Source organism: Haliotis asinina, chromosome 15 (assembly GCF_037392515.1).
Source record: "Haliotis asinina isolate JCU_RB_2024 chromosome 15, JCU_Hal_asi_v2, whole genome shotgun sequence".
In the NCBI taxonomy this organism is placed as follows: domain Eukaryota; kingdom Metazoa; phylum Mollusca; class Gastropoda; order Lepetellida; family Haliotidae; genus Haliotis; species Haliotis asinina.
In genome coordinates, this window is record NC_090294.1 from 4,102,513 (window position 1) to 4,115,384 (window position 12,872).

The window sequence follows — 12,872 nt, forward strand, 5'->3', positions numbered from 1 at the left end:
TGAAATGTTTGTTAACGTTTACAGTTCCTATCCAAACTGAAAGTTCAGGTTCCCCTACTTATTTTGAAGAGTATATTTGTTTGGTCTAAAACAGAATTTACATGTCCACCAGGCTGTATTCAATTCTTGTGATGGATAACAAACATTAAAGGTTATAGTGACATATATATTACCAAAACCCCTCAAAACCAGATGAAAATGAGAAATGAATGTAAATATCTTACTGGCATCCGATCCTACCCAAACCCGAACCTGTTAAAAATAACTGCTCCCTAAGACTAGAGTAATACAGTATTTACAGCAGAAAAACAGGCAGTATGCAGTGAGTTCTGAATGAGGCTTTGTACAACATTTCCATTACATTGTGCTGATCAGTGTCTTGTGGGAGCTAACCCCACTGGACTGCATGTCTGAGGATCAGAGCTCAAACACACAGGATCCTGAACTGTCAAGGGGACACAACTCTGAAACTACTTAGATGAATGGCTCACACTCACCAAATGAAGGAAGTAACTCACCTCGAAGCTGATTGAGCCATTGTTGTCGTGGTCAAATGTTTTGAAGACATAATGGGCATAATCACTTGAGTCTGAAAAGGAGATAGAAAACATAAGACATCCAAGTAATGATATATTCGGGTCATCTTTAGGAAAAGAGTAGTCTGTCTCACCCTATGCGAACTCCATTATTTTCCCTATTGCTTGCCCTTTCTGTAATACTAAAGCCATAAAAGAAGCAAGTCTAGATTTCCTCTGGTTCAGGATCTCAATCTCCCGTCTCACTGAAGCTCCTTTTCAGGTTAAAAGAACATCTTTCTGTTATTATGTGTATAAAGAGTCTCAGCATTAGTCAACTGTCAATTCAGAGACCCATGTTTCACTTAGTATTCACCACTGGTTACGAACAACAATTACTCAAAGAAACAAATGGACATCAAAGTTTTTTCTGACAGCATGTCACAACATGACATATCCATTTTGAAACCTGAAACAATAGGGTGTTGTCTAATTCCTTAGTACTATACAGTATCTGACCAACTTTCTCTCCTTTGCTTATGCCATTAGTCTCCCTCAAACAAATCTCAAGCTTTGTGCTATATTTTCAACAAATACGAACCAACATAATGCTGCTGCTCCAGATGAACTACTTCCTAGCTAGACTTAATAAGCACATAGTACAGCATCTTCACCAGCAGATAAAACTATTTCCTGGACGGTTTGTTTTGATCTCCTTAGTGACGGCAAACTTGTCAAATAGATCAAGTCCAATGGGGAGCATTATCGTATCTTGGTCAAGAAGTAATGATGTTTACTTAGTTATCTAGAGAGAGTGTTTATCCTGTCAGTTAAAAGACACAAGGGTTATAATTTTGAAATTCAACATTCACTAAAGCAACCTCTAAATGCCATTGAAAGAAGAAATATGTTTGAAGGTCTAAATTGACTGTATTTTTGTAAGTATATATTTCAGAACCATTATAAACAAACATGACAGTGTCTGGAAAAGTGCTTCAAATAACCCTCTTCTATCACAATATAAACCACACACTACACCAAACAAGACATTTATTCCCTATGTTTACAACATCCAACAGCATATACTAACAAGAAACTCGACTTGGCACTTTTCCAAAGCAATTGTATGAAAATCAAAAGAGTATTTTTCTCTTCAAGTTTACACAAAGTTTACTTTATCCACAAGTTTGGTGGGTTTTATACGTGGGCTGGAAATCTGGTGTATTAAGCTTCTTAAAACAGGAAAATCTTAAACAAACCATATAGAATTAGTGCATGAATAACAGCTTTAACTAGTCTTACACAGTCTCATGGGTTGGGAGGTACAGAAATAATGAGGTGATTTCACAGGGACAGCTCAGCCCCGACTTCAGCCATGTTGAAGGCAGTCAGGACATCGATAATAACAAAACCCCTATGAGCTACCATCCCAAAGTCATTTCCGTTGGGCCATGTCAAATAATTTCTCATCCCTTTATATCAAAGGTGCATGCTATCTCGTGCCACAACACATAATTAATTGCCCCTTTAGGAGAGAAGGAAATCAATGAAAAGTTTAATCCCTTTCAAATTTCATGCCAATTTCAAAAAAATCAAACTTGATTCTGAAACAAGAATGAGGTCACCTTCAGAGTTAGTATGATGCTAAGATGGAAAACTGAAGATGATTGGGTAGAGGAAGTGGTGTATGCTGGGACAAAGTCATGTTGATGATGATGAATGTAACAGTCACATGAACATTAAGCCTGTTCGCTGATACACTGAATGTGGATTTACGTGGACAAGAGTACAAAGAGCACAGAGATATCATGAGTGTTAACAACTTCCCATGATGAACTGACGATTCAGAAAAACTGGAAATGCAACATTAAACACATTTTCATCCATTAAACAAAGGCCACACTTAAAATGAAGACTTAAAATTTTCAATTCTATTTGGGATCATATTGATTTCAGATTGTGTCAAGAAGTAATTGATTATGTGTACATGTCATACTGACCTCCCTGAGGAAAGAACTGAGCATATATCTCTTTGAACGTCTCCTCATTGACAATCCCAGTCGGGCATTCCTGAAATACAAAAAAACAGAATGTTTAGTACATTTACGGTCGGTTGTCATACAAAGTTGGTGATTTGGTGAGTAACTGGGTGGGTGGGTAAGTGAGTGAGTGAGTGTTTGGGTGAGTGTGTATTTGGACGGGAGTGTAGGTGAGTGAGTGAGTATTTGGGCGGGAGAGTATTTGGACGGAAGTGTGGGTGAGTGAGTGAGTGTTTAGGTGGGGGAATGATTGGTGGGTGGGGGAATGATTGGTGGGTGGGTGGGTTAGTGAGTGAGAGCCCCAGCCATCAATTAAGGTTTCAGGACACACTGCTGAAACTTAGGAAACCTAGAATGAAGTACCCATTTTCAAAGGTAATATGTCACAAAATCAATATTTTGTCCTACATTTCTACATTCATCTAAGAAAATGCTGTACAGATGGTCTCCTCCTGATCAGCATCATGCATGAATTACCTCCCCTGGTCAGGTATTGGAGTCCTTGGCACTGGATTTAGGTCCGCCAAAGCTTGACCAATAGGCTGGAGGTTAAAGCCTTGGCTCGTCTTGCAGAAGGCCTGGGTTCAATCCCCAACATGGGTACAACATCACATTTGGTTTATATTTCATTACCATAATTAGTTTAATAAATAGTTGGATACAAACTGGTCTACATAACCTATTTTGTTCATCATATTTTACATTGTCAGGTTGGCAAATATTCAAACCACATTATTGAGCAAAGACCCAACTTCATATACTTCTGTTCACGGAGTGTATATGGCTGATTAAACAGTGCTAATCAAGACTACTTAGGTGATTATAAATCTTCAGAATACATCCAGTGTCTTTCAGGTACTACTTAAAAGAACTCTATTTAAGCTGAAGTTTCAGCATTTAATTCGACATACTTCAAGCATGTTGAAATGTACTTGGACAAAATATATCAAATATGAAACTTCAATCAAATATTAATGATGATGACAGAGCAAACATGTACTTGGTATTCATGACCACAGAGTGATGAAGACTTCGCTATGGACTCCATTACCCTGAGCTCTGTCCAAGAACTGCTTCAAAGACTCAATGAACCAGCTTAAGCAACTTTCTTTACAAATGGACAGGACAGCCAGTTGCTCATCCTCACTTGAAACACCAGAGAGGCATGGTTACCTTTTCAGAGAAGCAATTAATCTGCAAACTGAATGAAACAGCGTCATCAGAGGTTCAACTCAATTACTGCCCCAATCCGCTCCAGAAACAAGTCACACAGAAGAGAAAATTGTGAATTTTTTTGCAATTGGAAACTGCAAAAGACTTGTCCTGTTTAAATGCATTGGCCATAATTGTGGCCACAAGCAGGGCCAGTGTGTAGGAATTTCCTTGCAAGTGAAACGATGTAGAAAGTCCATAATTACTGATCAATAATTGCTCCTACAGTGTGAAAGGGCCAAACCCACTCCCTTCAACCTGGCCTAACAAGCAGGCAGCATTTGCCCAGGATTGTTCAGGCAGAGTGTTCAGGCATCACAGCATTCATAACACTCATTATGTGCAATGGAAAAAGAAGAAGAATGATAATCAAACTCCAACAGAGATTAATTGTTTTCTCTAAGTTTCCAAGTTCTCCCACATTGGTTTTATTCAAACACTGTATAAGTGTTGCAAGTGTCTCGGCCATGTTTTTGTTGCTAGTCTGCCGCCAATAAAACTATTTTTCTTCCATCTACCTATAAATTGCTGCTAAAATTGTCAAATAGATTGTACCAACTGGAAGAAAAACCATGTTAATTGCTGTTTAATAAGAGCATGTTCTGTGTTGAAAAGCATCATGACATTACAATATATGTAACAATCTTTGGTGAAGAGATCTGTAAATCTGTTTCACTACTCTCAGATACATATCTCTATAAATGTTCACAGTATATGATTATGGACAGCTTCTAGGTAAATGGGAATTTTCTGAGCTGCCTTTGTATTCAGTTTATGAATTGTGTTGTGAAATATTTTCAAATAAAGGTCACATTTCCCACACAGCTTTAGAAATGGAGAAAATGTTATAAGCTCTTGAAAAGGAGCGCTGAATATGAATATTCATATCACCATGGGAACCAACACTTACAGAGTATGGCAGAAGCAAAGCTAATTCGTTATGTCCCTCCATCGAACTTTTCTAAATGCTATGCATTCTATATTTTTATTCAAATAAAAACATGAATGTTCTTCAATCATTGTCAGTGTGTTTCAGGAAATATTAACATTTGTCCCAAGTTCTTGTAACTAAAGTATTCAGCTGAACTTGTGAGAGATATGATGCATTATACATAAAGTGCAAGAAGTCTCAACTGAACATTTATTTCATACATTCATGCATTTGTGGCGAATATTACTGAAGAACTTTCAGATATGTTTCTTTTAAACAATTCCAGTAATACATGAAAGGCCATTCTTGAGATTGATCCTTTATCAAAATGTCATGAATCTGAAGAACATTCGGCATGAATATTTCAAAATTGCGTAAAATTTGAATGAAGGAATATTTTTAGTTTTGCTTCAAAAATGTCAGATGAAAATGTGGGAAGTATTCATGGCAGATGATAAAGGTCCCTCAACAAACAAAGATGATGTGAATGTTTCATGCGCTATATTTGAAACATGTGACCTTTGTATGTTTACAGTGTCTGGGAGAAGACAGTCATACACGAGATCCTAGATCCTTCTTGTGTAGATCTTGTTGAAGTTCCACATCAGATAAAGCATACAAACAATTGAAAGTACCATATTCTTGGAAGCATATGTTTTGTATGGGCCCCAGATGAAGCTATGTAAACAGTCATATTGTTACCTACGTAATTAGAACAAATATCTGACACATGTAAACACTATCCTGGACCTGGCCAGTATCTGCAGCCGTTAAACTCACAGACAGGGATACAGATCTTAACATGTGTCGCTGAAACTAATATTGATGTACAGATAAGCAGACGTGTTCATCTAAGAGCAGACGTACATTGTCAGAGATCACCTATAGATAAAATGACACTGCAGACATATTATATTGCATCAAATAATAACCTCGGATGTCTGAGTGATAAACCCAGACTTCCCATGGACATCAGAGGTTAAGAGGAATACATGCAATCATGAATATTCTTATTGGGTTCTATGAAATCCAAAGTTCTTTTGACTGGTAAATTAAATTCTGTTTCATTTCTGGAATTGAATTTGTGGTAAATCTGATGAAGGTTGTAGGAACAGATTCAAGTCGTGTTCATGTGGTTGGCAAAGGTGCACAAATCAAGTTGTGCGGGAAATGTTATTTTGTCAGCAGCAAATGTTATTTGCTCCCTAATAGGGAAATGCCTAGATGCTACACTTTACCAAATACAGTGAGTGAGTGAGTAAAAGTTTTATGTTCCTTTTAGCAACATTCCAACTATACCACATCCATGGACACAAGATAAGGGTTTATCATATTGCACTCATGCAAAGAAACAAACCCTTAAGTTATTGTTGATTTACCTGCAACCACCTTACTGCCCCAACAAGTGTTTGTCTGTCATCAACACCCTAATGTTAAAGATGACATTGATCAGTTAATCATTTATTTAACTACATCTAAACTTCAGAAACCTTCCATCTCAAAATAACAGTTCTAAAATGAATTTTCATTTGTTTGTGTATGTTACAGATGAATAAACGCAAGAGCTAATCACATTCAACACTCACTATATACATGTTAGATAAAAAAATAAATATACAATATATTATAAATGACATGAATTATTATATTGTTGAAAATAGTGACTGACGTGATTCAAGAAAGTGATTGAGGATCATCCATCAAATTAAGACTGGTGGTCACATCACGGTATGTAGTATTGGTTAAAGAATAATCCTATCCTAGTACTGAGTGAGGGGATAAACAGTGTCTTGTACAAAGCTGACTGCCTCCTATGGAGCAACAGAAGCCTTGTATGTTTAGATATTGTGCGAGAAAATGTTCTGTACATGTTTGGGAGGTCAAGATATCGGCTGTTGTACCTTGAGCAAGTCTCATAAGCAGGTGTGCTCATACACGCAAGATGTCGTCCTTATGGAAACGTTCTTCCAGCCTCTTAAAACATGCTGACTTCCTTCTGAGAACATTGCTATGTTCCTACTTATATAACTTTCCTTTTTTCACTTCACCTAACTACTTATGTGAGCTTTATGCACTTCGAGTTCTGGCATGGCTGATATCTGCTTGTGACGACATAAAAGAGCCTCTCAAGGCATGTCTGCAACATGCTATGGCTGCCCACTTCACATAAACATATATCACCATCACATACACGGCAGGTTTCTGTCGGACAAGAATTTTTGTGAGGTTCTATAGATTGTGCTGCAAGGTTGGGCAAGGACTTATATAATCTGTGGGTAGATTAGTCAGAAAATAAAACATGTGATAGAATAACAAATAACACCTAACATGATGACCTGAAAACCTTCCACTTATAGCTGCAAGGTATGAAGTTTAGTGACACAAAGATAAGATAAAACTGGTAAAAATGTGGAGCATATTTCACGTGGATGGAGTGAGTGAGTGAGTGAGTGAGTGAGTGAGAGCGTGTGTTCCTCTTTGAACAATCATATCAGTAACATAATTATAACCTCCATCTGTAATATTTCAACAGTGACATTAAGTTGTATTCACATTGTACATATTGTTTAGATAAAAAAAACAGAAATTACCTTATGAGAAATTGCAGTGATAATCACAATATTCAGTGGTAATCACAATATTCAGTGATATGTTGTTTCACGAAGAGCCAAGGATGATACATTCTACAAGAACTGGAACATGGGAATTTCTCTTACCTATTTTTATCTTTTCATTAATGTTTGATCACATATCCAAGCTACAATGTAAAATCTACCTGAGCTTACCCCAATGTACATTTTATTCTTACACGTGGAACTTCAATACCAATGTCAAAGAAGTGCTTGTATATGTCGCAAGCTCAATGGATTACCATTCTTGCAGACTCCTTTCGCTGGTTGTCTCATTCTATATTACACAAAACAAGGCAAGGAACACTGCTATTCTTTCCTTTCCCAGTTATTCTGCTATAGCAATGTTTTGAGTAATATCTGTGAACTGATGTGTTTACTGTCACAACATGGACTTGACATTTGTACACTGACATACAAATGAACCCATGAACCCACGAACTCAGTTGTACATGACTTTGGTAAGATGTGAGAGGTCATGACATTCTTAAATCTGTTGTCAGTGTTTCAGATCAGCCTGTTCAGTGAGCATTATTTTTTTAACTGATCACACTGACTTCCTGTTTCTAACAGGCCAAAGAAGGGGAAATCACTTGAAAGTGTGGATGCAGATAGGAGATTCAGCCACCACCTGAAGGCTTGTTGATTCTGTTCCTGAACCTAACACATTCTAATGATTTCTCCTTAGGACAGTTTGTAAGGTTCAGAAATGGCTGGCGTCTGAACAAGGACCTTTAAGGAGTCCTGTAAAACCTCAGTGTTTACGCAGGATCATGCATTCTACCAATTTATGAGTCTACAATTCCTATTACTATGACTGTTGGAACTTGAATTGATAAGACATTCTTATACTGTTGGTGAAAAAATACTCTCATCTAAACCCACGTTTTTTATTCCGAGGTGCAAAATGAGAACTTTGAACAACTTCTGAATATCCACTGAAAGGGTCTGAGATTACAAGTGTAGAGAGAGACCCAGTTTAACAAAGCTCTTAATATTCTTCATGATATGCCATGGTTTGTCAGCTTGACATGCAAACAAGTCCCCACACGTGCTGATAGTAGAACATAAGACTACGATAGAATGATCACATGCATAGAACCTGCATACACACAGACATAACTCCAGCAGGACACCAATGACTATCATTGGAACCTATGGCTAACACATCAACCACATGTTCATCGGTTCTCTCTCACTTACACTGGTCAAGTGGTCTGTCAGTGATACAAAATACAGGCCAGTTGAAGCTGGACAAGATATCTATGACCAGATAGATCTCTCTGGGGATTTCTGAACAAACATTGTACAGGTATTGTCACTCACAGTATCTCCCCTGTGACCCATGATATACCCTATAGGGCATTCTTGTATGCTGTTTAATCACCAACACTGATTATTTCCCAATGTTTAAAACACACCCAGTCAAAGAAAATGTCAAATGTAGTGTCCTCTGGTCGCAGAATCTTGCACTAGGTGATTTGGTAGATAATGGACCATTAGTGGCTGAATGGGCTGTAGAAGAATGGCTATTCTAAAGGAAAAATAAGACAGTGTATATAGACAGAGGAAGGCTGAAATGGCGGCATTGATCAGGATAAGTGTCATCAGGAGTGCTTTAAGACAAAGAACCTCATATGACTCCACAGAAAAAACTCTGCTCAACAAACATAGCCATAGAAACCATGGCTGAACAGAAACATACCGTGTGTCCATTAGTAATTACAAATTGGTGTGTACACAGTTGAATCAAAATGTTTCTGTTTATTCTGAAGATCTGGGTTGGAATTGGTCTTCAGCAACCCATGGTTGTTGTACAAAGACTCGCTGACTTGGTCAATGCATCATCATGTAAACATGGATATACTTACATATCAAGCTGCAAAAATCAGCAAAATTCATTAAGAATTAATGTCACCTGAAGTTGGCTAGGGAAAACATAGTTTGAAATGCTTGACTTTGTTGACAACTATTTAAAACTTGACATATTTCGATATGAAATAGGCTCCGGGCTAGGTGCATATATATGTTTATTTTGCTTTTGAGTTACTTCTGTTCAGGTGGGTAAAACCAAAACAAGGCAATTTGGCCAAGACCCTTAATCATAGTTTCAGGGACTGGCATGTCAATGATTTGTTATTATTCAAAACAAAATTGTCAATGTTGTCGAGCATCTGCTCACTTGGTATCATCACTGTCTGATCCATGAACACATACTCTTGATATAGCTTAATCATACAATCATCTCTGGGCCCCCTTCCTCAAACTGACTGTAGCACAATAGCAGTCGTAAGTCTATGCTAAAGCATGGGAGTCACGATCATCTTGGCGCTACGACTGTCGTAAGTCTATGTTAAAGCATGGAAGTCACGATCATCTTGGCGTTACGACTGTCCTAAGTCTATGTTAAAGCATGGGAGTCACGATCATCTTGGCGCTACGACTGTCGTAAGTCTATGTTAAAGCATGGGAGTCACGATCATCTTAGCGCTACAACTGTCGTAAGTCTATGTTAAAGTTTGGGAGTTATGATCATCTTAGCACTATGACTGTCGTAAGTCTATGTTAAAGTATGGAAGTTACGACCATCTTAGCGCTACGACTGTCGTAAGTCTATGTTAAAGTATGAGAGTTATGATCATCTTAGCACTATGACTGTCATAAGAAACTTGTCTTTCTTTTTGACAACTTTCAGCATTCATGAGCTATATATCAAATCAAGAAATATAATGTCATGTTGAGTATTGTTACAAATAGTGTTGCCTCACATTTCAAATGGATGCTTACGTCTCTGACGTAGACTGGGGTACATTAGTTCGATATATTTGAAATAAATCATTCCCATCCAGACACATTACAATTCCTCTGTTCTATTTGCAGCAAAAATACAATCTTTTCACATCATAATCAAATCTGTAATTTATGATTGACATTTTCCAATCACAGTCAAATGGAATCAGTTGTCCTGTCAGCAGTCTCTGACAGAATGATACCTGCTTACCATAACAACAGCAACAGACCAACACTGCACAGAACAAGATGATCAATAGAAGTCAACATTAATCATCAAACAGCAATACAACAGATTTGATTTTAGATATGTTACAGACGCAAGGTTAATCAAAGTCTGTTTGTGGCATTGATTACATATTACTCAAGTTGGAAGCAGAGGCAGCTGATCTATTCATTGTCAGATCTGTTGGCTTCAGGAAATCAGTATATCATTTATTAGTTCAACAAACTGATACATAACTTCAACAGAAGTAAATGCTATTTTACATATGTAAGCTGTTTGCTTGTAAGCAAGGACTGCTTGGGTGCATAGCAGAATATGTATAACCACAAACACAACACCAACAAAATCACAGCACCAAGTTTCTTGCAATCACCCTGGACACCTGTCATAGACAGTACTATCACTTTAGACACCTGTCATATCCAAAGTCCAAATCATCTTATGCAACTGTAGACACCTATCATATATAGTACTATCACTTTAGACACCTGTCATACACAGTAATATCAAATCAGACACCTGTCATATCCAATATCATCACCCTTGACATGGTCATATTCATTGCCATCACCCAAGACACCTGTTGCATCCAATATCATCACGTTAGACACCTTATATATACAGTACTATTGCCTTAGACAACTGTCACATCCAATATCATTACCCTTGACACCTATCACATTCAATACTACCACCCTAGACACCTGACATATCCAAGATCATCACCTCAACACCTCCAATGTCATCACTCCCAATACATGTCATATACAGTATTATCACCCTAGACACCTGACATAACATATTATCACCTTAAACACCTGTTATATCCAAAGCCATCACCTTAGACACCTGTCATATAAAATAACATCACTCTTAATGTACAATAAAATCATGCTAGACACCTGCCACAATGAATAAGACCACCCTCAACACCTGCAAATCAATTGCACTATACCTGACACCTTGAATGTATCCTCCAATGGCTGACTGTAAACCTCCCCCCTCCCTCCCTTCCACTTGAGCCATGAGCTTTCCTGCAACCCAGCTCATCTCATGAACACCGGCAGTGACAAACATAGAGAAGGGATTACAATCCAGCTAATGCCATGGTCTTGCTGTTTGATGGTAGAAAGAGGATTGGGTCATTGATTGTATGAAACATCTGGTTTTACTGCAAGAATCTGTCTGTGACTCTTCCGTTTCAACCAACATTTATGAATATGAATATTTATGCATGGAACAACAATCTAAAGTCCAGCTGATGGACTATCAATGATCCCATCAAAAACCAAGGTTGAGGCCATTTCCTCCAGTGGTCATGGGACACCAAAGTGAAACATCACCATACATCTTCATGAGCTCAGCGCTAAGTATTTGATTGATTTTTACCTCCTGCAAGATAAAGGGATAAAAAAGATAAGCCTTGACACTGAAATATTGAAATTGGCACACCAGACAAACATTTCATGGCATCCAAGGTATGATGACATCCAATATGTAAAAGTTTACTGGGCTTGGCATTTGCCAGATGATAAGGCTCAGGTACTGGCGACAGTATTGGTAAAAAATAAAAAAATTTCCTCAAGTGTTACACATGAAGTACCTGTTCCTTTACACATTTTACACATTTCACAGGAGTCTGGGAACATCTAGGTTAGAGCTGGTCTTCAGTTACCCATACCTGACAACTAACAGAATCGTGTGGTCTTGCACACTAAATTGCTTGACACTAGTTATCATATCCAAATTGTGTAGATTGAATCCTAATGCCGTTGAATACTGGATTGTCTGGTTCAGGCTTAATGACTTACAGATGACTGGAAAATTGCTGAATGTGGTATTAAACAAAAACCAACCAACTCACTCACTCACCTCGTCTGGAATCGATTGTTTACAGACCACTGCCATATAGCCAGATTACTGCTGAGTGTGAGGTTAATCAACAACCAGCAAAGCACCTGGCGTCATCACTGATTTTCAAGAGTCCATTCATTTTCACAGCTATGTTGCCCTTCACAACAAATCTGTTTCTGAGGACTGTCAAGACTTGGAGTTCTTTTACACTGACATTTATTATTGACGTTTGTGAGTGAGTGGTAAATATGATGAAGGTTGGTAGGAACAGATTCAAGTCGTGTTCATGTGGTCAGAGAAGGTGCACAAATCAAGTTGTGACGGAAATGTTATTTTTTTCAGCAGCAAATGTTATGTGATCCCCAACAGGAGAAGAAATAGATACTGCTTTACCAAATACAGTGAGTGAGTGAGTGAGTGAGTGAGTGAGTGAGTGAGTGAGTTTGGTTTTCCACTGCACTCAGCAATATTCCGGCTATATGGTGGCGGTCTGTAAATAATCGGGTCTGGACCAGACAATACAGAGATCAACAGCATAAGCACTGATCTGTGCAATTGGCAACTGATGACATGTGTCAACCAAGTCAGCAAGCCTGACCACCCAATCCCGTTAGTCGTTTCTTACTACAAGCATGGGTTACAGAAGCCCACACATCTTCATGGCCTAGTGACACT

General features: G+C 38.1%; 1 protein-coding gene across 8 annotated transcripts in view; it reads right to left on the minus strand.

Moving 5' to 3' along the window:
- LOC137265941 (Kv channel-interacting protein 4-like) overlaps positions 1-12,872 on the minus strand; it is a 435,955-nt gene that overhangs the window by 7,602 nt on the left and 415,481 nt on the right. For all 8 annotated transcript variants that reach the window (XM_067801420.1, XM_067801424.1, XM_067801421.1 and 5 more), the window contains 2 exons: positions 2,516-2,585; positions 519-589 (listed from right to left, as the gene is read on the minus strand). In XM_067801420.1, coding sequence (XP_067657521.1) covers positions 519-589; positions 2,516-2,585 — 141 coding nt within the window. The remainder of the gene's footprint in view (positions 1-518; positions 590-2,515; positions 2,586-12,872) is intronic.